Source organism: Sander vitreus, chromosome 18 (genome assembly GCF_031162955.1).
Source record: "Sander vitreus isolate 19-12246 chromosome 18, sanVit1, whole genome shotgun sequence".
Taxonomy (NCBI): Eukaryota; Metazoa; Chordata; class Actinopteri; order Perciformes; family Percidae; genus Sander; species Sander vitreus.
Genome location: NC_135872.1, coordinates 22,259,724 through 22,278,230, shown reverse-complemented (window position 1 = coordinate 22,278,230; position 18,507 = coordinate 22,259,724). Strand labels below are relative to the sequence as shown.

At 40.3% G+C, this 18,507-nt stretch overlaps 3 protein-coding genes and 1 non-coding gene across 5 annotated transcripts in view; 3 read left to right on the top strand and 1 right to left on the bottom strand.

Moving 5' to 3' along the window:
* Positions 1 to 2,632, bottom strand: part of glrx5 (glutaredoxin 5 homolog (S. cerevisiae)) — a 3,777-nt gene extending 1,145 nt beyond the window's left edge. Inside the window, exons 1-2 of the mRNA XM_078274495.1 lie at positions 2,203 to 2,632; positions 1 to 286 (exon numbers count right to left, since the gene is read on the bottom strand). The exon at positions 1 to 286 is cut by the window's left edge and continues 1,145 nt beyond it. Of these exons, the coding sequence (XP_078130621.1) occupies positions 114 to 286; positions 2,203 to 2,500 (471 nt within the window). The 5' untranslated portion in view covers positions 2,501 to 2,632 and the 3' untranslated portion in view covers positions 1 to 113. The remainder of the gene's footprint in view (positions 287 to 2,202) is intronic.
* Positions 2,633 to 2,874: 242 nt separating this feature from the next.
* prkrip1 (PRKR interacting protein 1) lies at positions 2,875 to 4,060 on the top strand. The gene has a single exon (XM_078274493.1). It carries the CDS (start codon positions 2,931 to 2,933, stop codon positions 3,501 to 3,503), a length of 573 nt encoding a protein of 190 aa, XP_078130619.1. The 5' UTR covers positions 2,875 to 2,930; the 3' UTR covers positions 3,504 to 4,060.
* A 521-nt stretch (positions 4,061 to 4,581) lies between these two features.
* Positions 4,582 to 4,858, top strand: LOC144533898 (small Cajal body-specific RNA 13). Its single transcript, XR_013503483.1, has one exon.
* Positions 4,859 to 8,499: 3,641 nt separating this feature from the next.
* On the top strand, positions 8,500 to 17,844 carry clmnb (calmin b). 2 transcript variants are annotated; one of them, XM_078275139.1, is made up of 10 exons: positions 8,500 to 9,082; positions 9,484 to 9,545; positions 9,638 to 9,733; positions 11,396 to 11,479; positions 11,599 to 11,691; positions 11,816 to 12,042; positions 12,863 to 13,056; positions 13,377 to 13,459; positions 14,313 to 15,628; positions 17,130 to 17,844. In XM_078275139.1, the coding sequence occupies exons 1-10, from the start codon at positions 8,998 to 9,000 to the stop codon at positions 17,254 to 17,256; spliced, it is 2,367 nt and encodes a 788-aa protein (XP_078131265.1). In that variant the 5' UTR covers positions 8,500 to 8,997; the 3' UTR covers positions 17,257 to 17,844. The 2 variants fall into 2 exon arrangements, with proteins under 2 accessions (XP_078131265.1, XP_078131267.1); XM_078275141.1 differs by having other exon boundaries at positions 8,501 to 9,082; positions 9,675 to 9,733.
* The last annotated feature ends 663 nt before the right edge of the window (positions 17,845 to 18,507 follow it).

Genomic DNA, 18,507 nt, shown 5'->3' with positions numbered 1-18,507 from the left:
CATGGCTGCCTAGAGAGTTGATTTATATGTGATCATCTGAGTTGTTGGGGGGGGATAAAACCTGATAAATGTGTCCTCTGTCCGGTCAGCTGTTTGCACTTCATCCTCTCCCTCTACTTGGACTCTTTCTCAGCCTCCAGCAGTGCAGAGTTGATGCCCAGCTTCTTTAACTCCTCCACCAGATCTCCGTTCTGGTGCATCTGGAGCAGGATGTCGCAGCCCCCCACAAACTCGCCGCTGAAGTACACCTGAGGGATCGTGGGCCAGTTGGAGAAGGTCTTGACTCCTGTGGAAGGCAGATGACATTGGTGTCAGTCAGAAAATAAACTAAAACCAATATTGTGTAAGGTGTCTGGCTAAGAGAATGATGGGAGAAGTGCCAACGTATGTTAATTTACCGGAAGTACATTTCAGTTCAAAACCAGTTACATATTGTGTTCTTAACCCCCAGGGATGTTTGTGTTCGATTCCTCTTCGTGACAGAAACTCAAACTTCAGCAATGGCAAATCCAAAGAAAAATTCACCGCAGCATCAACTCTGTTTAGCCTAATCATAAGTGAGTTTGAAATGCAAGAAGACTGCGTGAAGAAAAAGATAACTAAGGATGCACGACATGAGGAAAATATGCAATAACGTCAAATATCGCCATAACGATATTACTTGCAATAAATAAACAGATTTTAATTAATGTATTTGGCTAAACTACAACAAATTGCTTCTTGAATTTAAAACAAATGAAATCATTTACAACATTCTTTTATCGAAGAAATTGAACATTGGATTTAATACATAAAAAGGCACCAATACAAAAAAAAAAAATAAGAGCTACATTTTTAAGTGCAGTTTTCTACTGATATTATTACCACAAAGCCTTTTGCGGTGTGTTCTAATGTGCCAGTTGATAAAAAAAAAATATAAAAAAAAGATATATATCTAAAAGATAACTACAATAAAATGTGTTTATAGCTCAGCGTTAGACTGGACACGTACTATTTGGTAGCCTGTGTATTAATATATTAGTTTTGATTGATCCATCCATCCATCCATCCATCCATCCATGGATGGAGTTTTGATTGACAATAGCAATAAATAAAATATTCCACGAGCATACATGTAAATGATAACGTTTGATGGATAGTGCCGACAGAGTGTGTGTTGCCTATTAAGAGTTTATACAGTACAGTTTGTTTGTTTTTACACATGAAGATCAATTTACTTCTTGAGGACAATATGGTAACCAGTTACATCAAAATAAAACCTAATATTAACACTAACACAATCGATCCAGCCAACTTAATAGGAGCAATACAAATACTGGTATCTGGGTTCACTTGGTAGTGAGCTGCTAGAAGTATGTTACACAACCAAAGTAGTTCATTTAGGCTAATTTATCTGGGGTGCCTCAGGAGTTAGTACTAGGAATAATGTGTAAACACCCCCAAGTCACTACACAACACTATCACACCACAGTGCATTGTGGGACACTTAATTGAGTTTTGGGGATAGTATTCTTACAGACTCCTCTCATTCTCAGTTTCAACTACTCTATATCTAATTAAGTAAAATCTCTGTATTGAGGTCTTCATGTGCTGCAATAGGCTATAATGCCCTGCACCAATTTGAACCCCACACCAACTGGATTCTGGGTGATTTATAGGTGATGTGATGCATGATGATATGATGTATATGATGCAACAGCAATGTATTGCTGTTGCATTATAAGCCTCAATTGAGAAAATCCCATTAAAAGGGCAGGACTTAAAAACATTTCCTTGTTCCTTACCATATGTGCGGTGATTGTTCTAAAACACACAAGGGTTCCGGTTATGGCTGGATTAGCTGTAAAAGACAGGCATGTCCATATTGATGGTATGGCGTTTGGACCACACCCGTTGGTCCTGCTGCAGAGCACTGATAAAACTTAACACTCCAAAATTAAGTCAGAGAGGGCCGTTGACAAAAGGCTGATAGGTATGGTTGGTTTGAATGTGAAAATAAATTTAAAAAAAACATGAACCGTGTAAATAAAAAGGACAGTTTTTCAATGAACTGAAATCAACCATCTGTTCGCATCAATTACAAGCACGTAGCAAATTGTCCACCACTTCCAAAGAATTACAAAGAAGTTTAGCTAAGAGTCACAAGTTACGATGACAACTTGTTGCGGTCGCGTCATTAACAGGTTAACTCAGTTTACTGACCTTCTCTTAGCTCGGAGTCATCTAATACGTTGTACGCAGCGTAGTCGTCCACCCCGTGCATCCGGAGGATCTGAACCACGGCATTACTGAAGCCACACATGGGCTGAGCCGGCGTCCCTTTCATAAACACCACCACTTTGTCCTTCTTGACCATCTCACCAAGGTCTTTCTGGAGGTCCGCTGACGCGCACAGAAACCGGGCCGAGGCCGACCACACGCGTCCGTCGGCCTGCCTGGGCAGATAGACCGCCGCCCCCGACCGCAGACACTTCGCAGTGGATCTAATTAGACTGTTCATGGTCTTTGGTCAATTATATCTTTATACGAGGAGGTAAAAAAAATGTCGTTGCAACTGCTTAACCTGCTTCTGGACAAGCCGAAGTAAAACCAAGTCACTCTATCGTCAACACACTTAACTCTCTGGAAAAGGGGCGGGACGTGACCGTTGATTGGACAGATGCGCCCAAACAAATTCTGCCATTGATAGAGTCACACGTCAATTACATTAGTTACACAAGGAATGCTATTGTTGTCGTGTCGATTTAATACAAATATAGTAAGACCCACAAAACCACTATCATATACCTAATCAAATTTGTATTTTTTAAGAACAAAAATCAATATTAAAAATATGCCGGGTATGAGCAAAATATTTATTTCCAGGTTACGAAAGCCCTCAAGAACTTCCGGGGCGACTTGAGCAAAGAAGAAGGACAGCGGTTTGAAAGATGGCGGCGCACACACAAAAGAATAACAAGCCGGGGAAACCTGGAGGAAAAGAGGCACAGCCTCTGATAATCGCCAAAACTCCTGCGGAGGAACAGCGTCTGAAGTTGGAGAGGTTAATGCGGAACCCGGATAAGCCCGCTCCCATCCCGGACCGGCCGAAAGAATGGAACCCGCGGGCTCCGCCGGAGTTCGTCCGAGATGTGATGGGCTCCAGCGCCGGTGCAGGCAGCGGGGAGTTCCACGTTTACCGGCACCTCCGACGCAGAGAGTACCAGAGGCAGGACTTTCTGGACAAGATAGCCGATAAGCTCGACGAGGACGACCATTATCTGGAAAAGGTGGAGCAAAACAAAAAGGCAGCCGATGAAAGAACGGCGAAGCGCAGGAAGAAGCGGGAAAAGTTGAAGCAAAAAAAGGAGATGGCGAAGAAGGCAAAGCTAGAGTCTAAAAACAAGAAGATAGAAGGCGACGACGACACCGAGAAGAGCACAGACAGCAGTGAAGAAGACGAAGGGGAAAGAGAGGCTGACGATGATGCCGAGGCTCCTAGCTTCATCATGGGGAGGAAATAAATCGAGCAGGGTGACTGCCAGGACTGGGCACTGGTTGTAATGCTCCTTGGTAGCGACAATGTGGATAATCGACCATGAAGACATGGGGGGAGATGGAGACCAGAATCACAACAACAACAACAACAACCTCCTGAAAGAAGCAAGAACATTTAAAACCCAGTTTAAGAGCACTGTACAAGAGTGTGTGCTTCCTGTTTTTACTACCAGGAAAAACCTGGATGGACTGCCTAGTTTAATAGGCTGAAAGCCCCTCGGAGCGTATGATTTTTAATCACACAATGGTAGTCAGTGTCCCACTTGGAAAAGAGACTGTTGAGACGCTATTGATTTATTTTTTTTTTCATTATGCTTTCCATGATCTCACTAAAATGTTATCTTAGTAGGCTAGTTCTCATGTTTCAGCTAGCAGGTATATTGTCTTCAGGGGCTTCTGGAGCTTGCCAAAAAATATATATATATATATATCCAAGTTTTCAGAATTTTGACTTGATTGGATTGTTGAGTTGTTGGGAATCCTGTAATGGTATATTTTAATAAAAGACGATATTTGAAATGCAGGTGATTGTGTGCATGTGTACATAGTCTATATCCTCGACGTCCCACTTTCGGGATTGCTCCGGTGCCGCAGGAAATTCCACTGGATGCATGTATTTTCGCCGATGTCCGTTTCCTTCCGCTTTTCTTTGTGTTGGCATTCTAAACTCTGGTTGATTCCTGAGGACTATGGTTAACTGCTCCTCAGATCTCTGCAGGGTAAATCCAGACAGCTAGCTAGGCTATCTGTCCAATCTGAGTTTTCTGTTGCACGACTAAAACAACATTGAACGTACACACGTTCCACCAAAACAAGTTCCTTCCCGAGGCTATTTTGCAGCGGCTCTGTGCGGAGCTTAGCGCCGCCCAAGACGATTGATTGGTTTGAAGAAATGCCAGTAAACCAGAGCACATTTTTTTTTCTCCCATCCCGGAATGCTGTGTGGACTAGTCAGACCTTCCTGCACGGCGCTGTGGAGGAAGGTCTGGCAAAGCGAGATTAATGTGTACATAATACCTGTCTATATATATTTTTTTTTTGTTGTCTTTGCAGCCTTGTGAAGCTGCTCCTTGCAAGGACCATTGCTCGTGGGCACAACAAGGTTGCAGAAAGCAACTCAAAGAATGAAAAGGCGTGACTTCTGGAGGCTCAGGAGTTTCACGTGCGATGTTCCTTGGACAGAGTCCTGCTTTCCACGGCGGTGACGGTGTCGCTCTGTAGCCATCACCTTTCTTGAAGCAGGTAGAGCAAAAGCTGACAGCCAGATGTTGTTTGAAGCAGGGGAAGTTCTTCCTGTCAAGCACTGTCAACTGTCACAATAAACGAAAACCAAAAAAATCTAAGGAACACACTGCTTTAACAACTTGGATTCATTATCTTTATTATTATTAATTAACTTAAAAAATATACTGTATATTGTAAAAATGTAGCTTCAGTTTGAACCCACCACCTGCCTTTTTTTTATTTATTTTTTTTATTCCCTCACCAACTGGGTTCAAATGAACTTTTTCATCCACCAGCCAAATGGCTAGTGAATGTTCCAATGTTAACATCCACTAAATAGATGACCATTATTTTTTTTGGCTGGTGGGTGAAGCTAATCTACCAGCCAATTTCATATTTTACCAGCATTTGGCTGGTGTATGGTGCTAATTTTGAACCCTTCTCACCAATTGCACAAACTCACATAATTCTATATTCATAAACTCCATTTAAAAAAAAAAAATTAAAACTCCTTTATTGAAATTGAAGCTCTGAGACCTCTGGTCCGGTTATTCACTTTTAGTCTTAGTTCATGTGCTGTTATCTGCGTTGATTTTTTTGCTTTGTGATTCTCTTTAATGTGCATCATCAGATATCTGCTCTGTTGAAATCCGTTCAGCTTGTGCCGTTATGATTTATAAATGACGCGGCTGGAAAAAAAGAAACTGCCTGTCTCTCATAAGTAATTCTGCCCAATCATGAAAGATTTCACTCATTAAACATGCATTGGAGTTCCCTGTCGAATGAGGAATTGTAACAGAACTGTAGCAAAATGTAGGTCACTGTGAAAAGCATGGGCTGCATTTCACAGCTTGTTTTATACAAATTTCATTGCATCATATTAAGATCCAAAATGATAATTTAGGTTCTGTGCGTTCTTTTAATACAAGTTTTATTTTGATAAAGTGAGCCCATTACATGTCGTGCATCTTTCAAAATAAAATGTCACATTTCATTTAGGTTGCTGACAATATAAGCAGGTTTTGAAGCAAATGAAAGCACACTCGTGTATGTTTGACTTGTTCTGCACAGAAATATGAATGCTCATCAAGTGGTCCTCTTAAGCATCACACTAGATACATTCATATTCACTAACGCATTGTTTAGTACTGAAATGCATCATTTTATGAAACCTACTCACAGGCAATAATGAGAAAAGATATTTTAATTTTCCACTGTTCATGAATCATTGCCATTATTAGGGCGCCCTGTTGGCCAAGGGGTTAAGTCACATTCAGACCGACTTTATACCGATAGTTAAAAAAAACAAAAATACAGCTCTCATTCATTTGACTGCTGGTGCGTGAGGGGGGGGGGACCAGACATCTTCTGTCTTCCTGAAGGTGTATTTAAACTCACGCTGGAGGCGTTATGTTTAGCTGAACCTTTAAACAAAGATGCTAAAGCCTAGTTCAGCCTATCTCTCTCTCTGAAGTAAGCTAACGTGTGGCTGGCCCACTGACCTCCAAAAGGAGACAGTCCTGAGACAAAACATTCCCTTCTTCTTCATCATGCAGCTGTCTATGTAGACTCTATGAATCTGTAGAGAGACAAACATGATTATACTTGAACAGCTTTTTATTATTAGAGACTGGCCGAATATTCTCGTCTCCTGACCTGTGACCTATGATTGACCTGATGTTGTCTAGCTGTCCCTTTAGTCTCATCATACCATTTTTCTTTTCATGCCACTTTCTACTTCTACTCCACCGCATTTCAGAGAAAAATATTGTACATTTTACTCCATTTTACAGATTTTGCACACAAAAGGGATTTTATGTGGCTGGGTTAGCTCAGTTGGTAGAGGAGGCACACATAGAGGTTTACTCCTCAATGCAGCGGGCGCGAGTTCAATTCTGACCTGTGGCCCTTTGCTGCATGTCATTCCCCCTCTTTCTCCCCTTTCATGTCTTCATCTGTCCTGTTGAAATAAAGGCCTAAAAAATGCCCTAAAACCTGCATTTTATTTATAAAAAATAAAGTTTTTGTTATAAATTAAACTACCCAACAATAATAATAACAACAAGTAATGCTAAAACGAGTAGCCGATTAAACACTTAGTCGATTGACAGAACAGTTTGGATCGTTTCCAGTTCCTAAAATGTGAGGATTTTTCTGCATTGAGTACTTTTACTTTTAATACTTTAAGTGCATTTTCTTGATGATACTCACATACTTTTACTTAAGTAACATTTTCAATGCAGGACTTTACAGGAACAGAGTATTTTAGTAAAAAGATCTGAATACTTCTTCCACCGCTGACCCCATCTTTCTCTCCCCTCATTTTATAAGATGGTGACTTCAGCAGTTGGTGATGAGGCCTAGATGCAAGTCTAAAAAAAAAAAAAAAGTATCAGTTCCATGTTTAACTGAAAAACAGAATAAAAAAAAAAGCCCACTTACCACTGCTCTCAGACCATCTCTATAGATTCCACACACAAAGCCAGCCTTTTCATTCCTTGAGTCTGAGCTGAACATGCTTATTTAAATTAACCAAGATCAAAGGTCCCATGGCATTAAAATGTCACTTTATGAGTTTTTTTTTAACATTAATATGAGTTCCCCCAGCCTGCCTATGGTCCCCCAGTGGCTAGAAATGGCGATAGGTGTAAACCGAGCCCTGGGTATCCTGCTCTGCCTTTGAGAAAATGAAAGCTCAGATGGGCCGATCTGGAATCTTCCCTTTATGACGTCATAAGGAGCAAGGTTACCTCCCCTTTCTCTGCTTTGCCCACCCAGAGAATTTGGCCCACCCATGAGAGAGAGAGAGACATCATGGCTTGCAAACGAGCAAAGCATGGCAGTTGGTCAAGGCCACACCCCCACCCTCCACCTTGCCCCCCCTCTCTCCTCAATAGTATTTAAAGCTACAGACACAGAAATGGCACGTCCTAAGGAAAGCTCATTGTGAGACTGGCTCTAGTGGCTGTAATTCTGCACCAAGGCTGAATTTTGGGAAAGAGACTTCAGATACAGTATTAGGGGACCACTAAGGCCTATATAAAAGAGACTTCAGATACAGTATTAGGGGAACACTAAGGTCTATATAAAAGAGACTTCAGATACAGTATTAGGGGACCACTAAGGTCTATATAAAAGAGACTTCAGATACAGTATTAGGGGACCACTAAGGTCTATATAAAAGAGACTTCAGATACAGTATTAGGGGACCACTAAGGCCTATATAAAAGAGACTTCAGATACAGTATTAGGGGACCACTAAGGCCTATATAAAAGAGACTTCAGATACAGTATTAGGGGACCACTAAGGTCTATATAAAAGAGACTTCAGATACAGTATTAGGGGACCACTAAGGTCTATATAAAAGAGACTCCAAAAACATCCAAAAAGCAGCATGTCATTGTTGTCTTAGGGTCAAATTTGACCCGTTTTCAAAGTTTCTGTATCAGAAATATGGGTTTCTTCAATTGAATTTTGGGTATTTTATTTCAATTTATAGAATCTCTTTTCTTCCTAGACCACAGATGTGATTATGTGCTGCCATTAAGAATAATAAAATGGTTTCAAATCTGTCGAAGTATGTGATAATCCATCAACAAATGTTCCTCTGATTTTAACTATTAGTTTCATAATTTCTGCTTTTTTAACTCCAAAATGATGTAAAATGTCATGTACATTACATGCATTACATGACCATTGATCATGAATTCCAAAAATGAGTGTAAAACTAGTGGTAATAAGTTGGTATGAAGTTAGCTAAGAAGGTGTAACACAGAATTGGGTTATAATACTTTTTTTCATTATAAACAGTTAAAACAGACCGGGTTAATTTTGACCCAGGAGGAAAACAAGTGCATGGTCGGCGGGAAGACAATACAAGGGTTAATGACAGGCCTCTGCAGGGAAACCATACCCCCTGTAACCTTACTCAGCGATCCCAGCTGATTCCTTCGTTTTAACGATTATGTGACTGCCTCCGCATAGTTTTATGAATCGCAGCCTGCCAATAGGATTCAGTTTGAGTTGTCTCAGGGGACTGGAAGCTAGAGTTGATCAACCGCTCGGAGCGTGTTCAGGCAAGACGCACTGCCACACTCTGCCTTTTTCTTCACCCTTGTACTGTAAGGAAACCTCAGAGCACGTCTAATTCCTACAAGCGCCTGACATTTTGAATTGTTCTGCCGTCATATCTCCCCAATGGATCATAAGTAGACGTGTGTGACAAGTGACGTTGAATGAGAATGCAGGAAAAGGCCAACAGGGATTCACAAAAGAAATCAGTGGGAGAGATCAGTGATCAACGTGTGCAGCAGCTTCAAGGTACTGTGACAAAAAATACTGTCTTATGCTGATGGTAAATACTGACCCACTGTGTAAACATTTTTTTGTCTTTTTCTTCCTTAACTGAATTTCCCCATAGTCATTCTCCAGGTAGGTGTATTTGGTATTGTGGCATCGGATTGCTCAATCATGCACACTTTCTTTTTCACTTGAGGATTTGCTTCTAAAATACTCTAGTGTCACACGTAAAATATCAAATGTCTTCATATTCTGCAGTCTTTTGGGGTTAACACATATGCGCCACGTTCTGTCAGACAAACACGTTCAACACTAAATGTCCCATGTGCTACACAGCTAAAGTAGTCTTTCAAGTGTAACAATGTGTTCAATTGGAAAACTGCAGTATTTTCAGTGTCAAGTCCCTGCCTTCTCTTCCCCAGATGAAAGGAAAGCAGTGCAGAGGAGAACCTTCACCAGGTGGATGAATGTGTTTCTGCAGAGGGTAAGGGAACAAATCGATACAGCTTTACTGTGACATTATAGTTTAGCTCATAAATGCAGTCGCCAATAAGGTTTATGATGTGTTGTTTGCAGCGTGATCCTCCAATTGAAGTGCACGACCTGTTTACAGACATCCAGGACGGCAGAATACTGATGGCTCTGCTGGAGGAGCTGTCTGGGTGCAAGCTAGTAAGTGTCAAGTCTCGCATTGACTATTTCCACTGTGGAGATATGTCTGACTACACCACACATAGGAAAGGAGAAAAATCACTCTGGGTTGTTTGTATTTCTTTAAACCACCATGTGTCAAACTCAAGGCCCGCGGGCCAAACATTTTTTGGCAAGCCTTGTGCGCCAAACCAAAAAGACGTTTTTTTTCTAAGGCTAAGGAACTTTTTTTGCTGTCTTTTGTAGGGCTTTATGTCGACAACAATACGACAAAAGTTGAAAAAAAGTGACAAAAGTGTAAAAGAAAAAAGAAAAAAAGATGATAAAATGAAACAAAAATGTTGAAAATGAATTACAATAATGCGACATGCAGTAAAATATATAAAATATTTTACTTCTTCACTGCATGGCAATACACTAAACATGTCTGGCACTTGTGATGTGATTCTCCTTTTGCAGTGTGGCCCTTAGTGAAGTAGAGTTTGACAACCCTGCTTTACACCAATCACATTCATCTTGGGTGGCACTAAGCTCCGAAAGCAGCGACAGTGGCTCTGCAAATTGGTCCCAAACTGTCCCAGTTAGAGAGGAAGTGCCGTAAACATATTCTTAGTAAATCTTTACATCAATCCCCAAAATAACAAAGCTGGTCTGCCTTGTTGCACAATCAAAATTTTCTTCAAAACTTGCCATTTTCAGCGTGTAGCCTGCTAGCTCAAAGTTTGTTCTTTTTTCCCAAAAGGGTAAGCGGGCATCCGGAAAGCGTACCTCCTATAGGGAGATTCTGAGGCTAACAAGCCATTACCTTCCGCTAGCATTCCATTGACTCCCATTCATTTTGGCGTCACTTTGACAGCAAGTAACTTTACATCTGAAGCGTTTAGGCCTTTACTCTATTTGTCCATTGTTTATTTCTAAAGAAACACAACAATGTATAAAAGTCTCCATTACCTTGTCCAGTACCATGTCACGTTATGGCCCCGTAGCAGACGTTTTTGTAAAAATAGGCTAACGATTGTGTCATAACCACGCGACTTTCTGTCGCACGGTAGATCAATTACCGTACAGTACAGGAGAAGCTCGCAGGCAGTTTCGACTTCCATTAGCTGTTTAAGTTTAATTACTAATGTTAACTAGCATTTTAGTTAGCAATAATTAGCCTGTGTCCATGTTATCTCCTTACATATACCTACGCTCTCCGTCTCTGCAAGATTGGGAATGATTGAGATTTCTCTTGACACAGCTACCAGAAGACTTACAACTTTCAGACAGGCTGCTCACGTCACATCTACGTCTTCAAGCTCAGTTTGAGGCTGCGCAGTAACGCTCAGCCATCACCGGAAAAGTGGTTCTAATATCCTTCACTGGTCTCCGTCGAAGTCTAAGACGTCACTGCGTCCATTTCTTTCAATGTCTATGTTTTCCCCAACGCGAACAGGGGGTTTGAGAATGGCAACACACGCACAGGAAGGTGAGGGATGTCAGGCAGTTATCCTGGAAATGTACTTCTGTTGATCCAGACTAGTAAGAGTCCAGCTAGACAGTGGAAATATTTGAAGACTACCTAATAACTTGCCTCTGGTCCATTTTAGCTATGTTAATTAGCTTTTTGCCATATTTGTGAGCATAAAGGATACATAAAACAAATTCAAAATACTCAAAAAACATTTCTTTCTTTAATAGCTTTACAGGTTTAGGTCGTCGCCTCACCGCATTTTCAGACTGAACAACATTTCTAAAGCCCTGGCATTCCTGGATGATAGACATGTGAGTGTGTTTGCTTGTAAGTCACCACATAGGGATATTGCTTTAATATGTATTACATTTACATTTGAATCCGTAAAAAAATAGATTTCAGTTGATGTGTCCTCCCTGTTGTCTTTCAGGTGAAGCTGCTTGGCATTGATGCCTCTGCCATTGCTGATGGGATCCCCTCTGTTGTTCTTAACCTTGTCTGGAACATGATCTTGCATTTTCAGGCAGGTTTTTTTTCTTCCTATCATCTATCACTCTAATTTCTTTTATGTACCAATTCCCTCCTTGCCTGGGTGTTTGTCTCTGTCTCTGACCTTACATACACTCCTCTCTTTTACTCTAATACAGGTAAAGGAGATGACAGGAGGCCTCCAGAAGCATTTGTCTTCTAGCCTCTCTTCCTTATCAATGAGCAGTTACCCCTCCTCCAGCAACCTCTCACCCCAGCCAAATGACATTGGCAGTTACTCCTGCAACACCATGCCAAGCAAAGGCAGGAAGGCTGCCAGAGAGCCAAAGTACCATGGGAAAGCAATCAAGACTCTACTGCAATGGGTCCAAAGATGCACATCAAAGTGAGTTTGAAAAAAGATCCAACCGCTCAGTGGTTTCCAACATATTTGTTCTGAGGTACCCCCTCAGTCCTGTTAGATGAACTTACGTACCACTTCATCAATTCCCAATGTGTTCCAAATGTATAACACTATTGATAATATAAAAGTGGATATTGTTAATTTTTTCATACGACTGAACTGTCATGTTTCAGGTTGGTTTGGTCAGCTATCGTACTACTACTTGGGAGTGAAGCTGAATGTTTCAACCGTTTAGCCGTTAGTTTTAGCAAACTATTTGGACCTTTTAGTCAGTAGTTTTAGCTAGGTATTTCAGCTGCTTATGCATAACTTTTAGCTATTTATTTCTACCATTTATCCATTACTTTTAGCAAACTATTTGGACTGTTTAGTCAATACTTTTGGCTAACCATTTCAGCTGCTTATGCATTATTTTTAGCTGTTTATTTCAACCATTTATTCATTATTTTTGAGCAAACTATTTGGACTATTTAGTCAATACTTTTAGCTAAACATTTCAGCCGCTTATGCATACATTCTAGCTATTTATTTTACCATTTATGTATTTATTACTTTTGGCTACCTGTTTAAATTCCCTGTGTCCAGGTGTTAGAGCTGATATAGTCTTTTAATCAAATCATAATTTCAATTTTTTCAAATTAATTGAGCTGCTCCACAATCTTTCCAAGTACACCCTGGCACTACTCAGAAGTTTGGGAATCACTGGCTTACAAAGTCATTTTTGTCAATGAAACCTCCCATACCTAAGCATGTGTGAGCTGGCTGAGTTGAAGTTATTCTGTTATGCAATTTTAAACTGCAGTTTTGGTGTGGAGGTGTATGACTTTGGGAAGAGCTGGAGGAGCGGCTTGGCATTCCTAGCCATGATTAAGTCCATAAACCCAGCCTTGGTTGATCTGAAGGAGAGTCTGTCCAGAGAGCCAAGAGAAAACATTCAGCTGGCCTTCCTGATAGCTCATCACAGTTTGGATATACCACCTCTACTGGAGCCTGAAGGTAAAAGCTTACTGAATAGAAAGTGTCTCACATTGATACATTTTTATCCACAAAGACAACTATCTGCTGCACCTTCATCTAAACAGTACTACCAGTACCACTGCTCTAACAATAAGTTGGCACTAGAAGCCCACCACAGTGTTATGATACCACCTATCGCAGACCAGTTGACCCAACTAGAAATGAGCAGCAAAAGTAATTGCTATGTGAAGTGCCAATTTTATTGTATCTTCATTCAAAACTCAAACTGATCCTCAAACTGGCCCTCCAACCATCACAGTCTACCCTGCTACTCTCTAATGTGCTTCTTCTTTCCACAGATGTGTCAGGCACTTCACCAGATGAGCAGTCCATCATCACCTATGTGTCTATGTTCCTACGGCATTGTTCATGCACAGATGAGGTTAGTAGGGCTTTGAATAGTTCGACATCTTTCTTGCTGAGAGTTAGATGAGAAAATGAATACCACTCTCATATCAGTCCGTTAAATATGAAACAATTTCTAGTCAGCCGTTAGCTTAGCTTAGCTTAAAGACATGGGGAAACAGCTAGCCTGGCTCTCTCCAAAAGCAAAAAAAATCTGCCTTCCAGTCCCTCTAATTAACATGTTATATCTTACTTCTTTAATTAATACAAAAACTGAAGTGTAAAAACAACGATTTGTGTTTTACCGGAGGTTATTCTCAGGACGCAAATTTACGTTTTCTAGGATGGCGAAGGAATGTCCCACCTTACTCAGCCTCTGAATAACTTAACTAACTAGTATTCTTACCCTAACCCTAACCAATCTTACTCATCATGTCTAAACCTAATCAATCCAACCATGAAGGCAACAAGTACTAGCCAATCAGAGGCATTGTAGGATGGGACATTCCTTGTCCATCATAGGAAATGCAGAATTTGCGTGCATGACTATTTGTTTGCTAGTTGCAGTGAGGATGGAAGTTTTCTTAGTACTGATTAAAAAAATAAGATATATCATGTCTTTTAGTGAACCTTTGGACAGAGTCAGGCTAGCTGTTTCCTCTCTTTCCAGTCTTTATGCTAAGCTTAGCTAACTGGCTGCTGGCTGAAGCTTAATATCTAGTGCACAGGCATGAGAAAGGTATCAATCTTCTCATCTATCTCTCAGGGGTTGGTCTCTTCCTTTTAAGACCAAAGACAAATCCATTCACAAACACTATGAACCAAAAACACACTCCTTCATGGTTATTATTTCAGTGATATAACTATCACTAATAAACCCTATATTACAGGATCATACAACAAATACTGAAGATCCTGAGATCGTCAGCTTTGAAGAGACCCTCGCTGAAGACCCAGAAGCCCAAGCTTTGCTCCATGGATTGCAGAAGAGCAGCGAGCAGCTACTGTGGAAAAGCTGGGCTAGAAGATCCTCAGGGAGCCCCCGTGCCACCTCGCTTCACACAAGTGAAGCCACGTCACCATTCATCAAAAAGCAAAGCAGGTGTCGAAGCATTTTACAACCCCCCAGTCCACTGGACGCAGGCGTAGTCGGTCAAGAGATCCGATCCTGGATGGAGAAAGCGTCTGTGGACCAGGGCTACAGCAAGCCAAGGGCGGATGAAAGCTTTTCTTTGAGCTCTGAAGAAGGAATCTACAGCTTGTTGGCGCTAGATTCAGATGAGGAGGATGCCTACAGCTATATCCTGGATCTGAATAAAGAGATTTTTCAACCATATAATCAAGAAATGTTCCTGAATGGACAGAAGACTGAATATTCAAAACATCTGGAAGTATGTGAGATGCTAAACGGCACTGGATGTAAACATCAAGAAGGCTCACTTGCACAAAATGTTGAATCGGAAATCAGGGCTCAGTCATTGATTCATAGCATGTTTGATTGGGACAAAAGTGAAAGTAGTTCCAGAGAGATGGCAAACAGTATGGCTGTGTTTAGCATGAAGCCAGGGAAAGACAGCAGCGACAACAGAGAGGAAAGTGAAGGTGAGAGAGTTGTTAGAGGACAGAGTAATGATGATAGTGATTGTTGTGAAGAAGAGCGGAGGAAGGAGAAGACAGAAAATGCTCGATTGATGAAGCATGGATGTGATAAAAGAGAGGCTCTTGTAGATGAAACCAAGAACACAAAGCTTTTTGAAGTGGATACTTGGAAGACAGCGTTTGAGGAAGAGTCTGTAAGAGGGCTTTTTGAAAAAGGTGGACAAGTGAGTGAAAAGAGAGTGGTAGACAAAGAAGAAGTAGAAGTAAATGAAAAAGTATTAAAAGTATTAACTGATGACGCCGGTGCAAGTAGCATTAACACAAAGGAAGAAAATGACGGGAAAGACAATGCCCCCAAAATGGAAGATGAAGACAAGGTAGAATACAGTGATGCAGTCACAAATTCAGTGGATTTTGAGGAAATAAGAACAGTCGAGGAGAAAGACGGGAAACATATGATTAAGAAACATAAACTCACTGACAAGGTGGCAACAAGAATAGATCATCCTGGTAAAACTGCCCCAAAAAATGACACTAATGGAGCTGTTAACGTCTGTGGTGGTGAAAGCTGGACTCCTGCCTGTAGTGCAAGTTCTCAGTCATTCAGGTAGGTCTGGCATTTGTGATTTATGAGCACAATTGTCCGTTCGCTAAGCACTTAAGTTCGGTAACGACGTTTTAGGCTTCTCAGTTTAGCATGGCAAGCTTCTCATTTCTAGCTGACGACAATAGATTTTGTTGGCTGAAATGACAACTGATGCTAGCATACTTTATCAGCTGTAGCTATCTAGCGTAACATAATGCCAACACCAAAACTATGTGAAGTGGATGAAACCGTTGTTTAAAGTTGACTTTTTAATGATCCCAGCACATTTAAAACAATAACCATAAAAATAAAATGGTCTTAAATATGCGCATGATGGCTACATATTTGATATAATGCTAAAAGACTGAAGCTAAAACTACATGTCCCAGGCAAAAAGGCAGCAACCTCAGTTAAAGAAAGGAAATGGATGCCTGGGTAGCTCACCTGGTAGAGCGTGTGCCCATATATCGCAGCGGCGCAGGTTCGACTCTGACCTGTGGCCCTTAGCTGCATGTCATTCCAAGTCGTCTATCTCCCCTTTCATGACTTCAGCTGTCCTATAAAATAAAGGCCTAAAATGCCCCAAAAAATAAAGTAGCAGCATTGTATTACAACGTAGAGCTAGCTATTATTATAGTACAGCATTATAACTAAGATTTATGGTTTAATGCTTATATCGTCAAACAGCAGGCTTCCTTTTGACAACAGTAAAGGACTAACTGATCTCATACTTATCCCAAAACCAAATAAAGAGCAGGACAGAGTTAGCCTAAGCTCTGATACACTAGCATCTTAGCTCACACAGGGTGGATGCTAACAGCTACTTTTGTAATGTAACTTGTAACCTCACAAAATAATGTAGTTAACTAGTTAATAACATTTCCCTTGCCTCAAGAAAAACGATTATTTTGAACTTTACGTTTTTGCAAGTAAACTCCTTTTTTGTTATTTTGTGTTTTGAATGATAAAAAAAAAAAAGTTCAAACGGGAAATGTATTCACAGTCACAGTTCAAGGTGTTTTCACTGTTGGTTTACCTGTTTCACTGTTGTTGTTTTTTAACTTCAATAAATGCAACATCTTTCCAAAAGTCAATGAGTAATCATGAGTTCAATATTGACCAAAATAATGGTGACTATGATTTTTATTATCGAGCAGCGCTAACTGTGGGCAGGATGCTAGTTAGCAGAGCATGCTAACGTTTGCAGCTAACACTAGGTCAGATAAACACAATGTTTAATCCATTTAGTACACTTTAGTACACTTAGTACAAAAAAGACACCACCCTGAAAACTCTATGTATATTGAATATCGCTCTTAGGACCGTGCCAGGCACACCGCTTTAACAATTGCTGGTCAATTCATTTACAAAGACTATACAAATAATGACATAGATTTCTGTGTCTTATCTGTGTGCTTTAATTTAATTTCTATTCCTTCATAATAAACGTAATGACATGAACGCAAAGTGCCTCATTTTAGTCTGAATCTAACACTCCTGTGTTGTATCTCTTGTCCAACAGAGAGGAAGGATTCATTCTTCAGTCTTCAGCAGCCTCTTGTGACATTACCTCATTAGAGCTGGAAATGCTCTTGGTCTTGTGGATCCTTCTCTACAGCTGCTTCATCCTACCTCAAATGAACTTCTGAGTCCCCCTGCAGTGCACTCTTCCTATCAAGATGTGCTCATTAGCCCAGTTTCCAGTAACGAGCCAAACAAGAACACTTAAGGCTTTTTTTTTAAGGCTCTTTATCTGTGTCACAAAATTTCCCGCAAGGCAACATTTAATGTTTCTGTTTGCTTTTTGCTGCCAGCTGAAAAAAATTGTCATTTGGGCAATAGTTTTAGATAAAACACATAATAGTGTTATCCACATTATTATTACATGTTTTGTCAGCTACTTGCTCTGTTAATTTGATTTACTTTTCTGCCAGAAATACTCCTTTCGTTTTCAGTTGACTTTATCGACCACATGGCGGCATTGCAGCATCACAGCAGCAGCTATCTCACATTACAGTCTTTACAGCCTTCTGCCGACTGCTGAGAATCCCATGTGACCTGCTGTTTAATTAGAAGCTGTATTGACACGGTGAGATTAGGCTGATAATATTTAATGAGCACTTTGACATTTCGCGGACTCTGTATCACTGTATGATAGTAAAAGCTGATCAACAATGTAGGCTTTTTTCATGACATTTTTGTGACTATGAGGTATAAATAATAATTTGTATATTATTCTTCATTTGTCTTGTTGTTCTTTCCACAAGATTGAATCAGTTATGTAAATACTGTATTTCAAGGCGCTGTAGACATTAGACAGTACAAAGACAACGAAATGCAGTTTGCGTCCAACCAGAAGTGCAAAAAGTTCAATTCAAGTATAGACAGGACAAGAAATAAGGTGCAGTGTAGACAGTAGTGTACAGTTGGTTAACAGATGGTGGTTTAGAGTAATATAAATGAAATATAAATGTGTGCAGTGTATTGGCAGTTACCTTATAAGAGTAGAATAAATATAGCTACGTAATATAAACAATGTATGAACAACATGTACAGATATGTGCAATGTAGCAGCAGTAACATAATAATAGTAGTAAAAAAATATAGATAAATGCAGAAAAACAGAATAAAATATGGATATTCAGTATGAACCATATAGACAGATATGTACAGTATGTACAGCGTGTTAACCATAAAACCATTGTAGTGCAGAAACAGTAACATTATAAGAGTAGTGAGAATAAGTCCATGTGCAGGATGAATAGAATGAAGAGCAGTAGAATATGGCTATGTATTAAGTGTAGTTACAGTATGTGCATTTGTAAATAAATAAATAGGACACTATGGGTGGGATAGGGGGCTTTGGGGGCTTAGTTGGTTAGTTGTCACCGGGATGCAGA

Bases quoted from the DNA above. Each gene is read 5' to 3' on its own strand.
- clmnb (XM_078275139.1), top strand. From the start codon at position 8,998: ATGAGAATGCAGGAAAAGGCCAACAGGGATTCACAAAAGAAATCAGTG. The intron at 12,043-12,862 runs GTGAGTTTGAAA...TTTAAACTGCAG, and splicing joins GTCCAAAGATGCACATCAAA to TTTTGGTGTGGAGGTGTATG. The intron at 13,057-13,376 runs GTAAAAGCTTAC...TTCTTTCCACAG, and splicing joins ACCTCTACTGGAGCCTGAAG to ATGTGTCAGGCACTTCACCA.
- prkrip1 (XM_078274493.1), top strand. From the start codon at position 2,931: ATGGCGGCGCACACACAAAAGAATAACAAGCCGGGGAAACCTGGAGGA.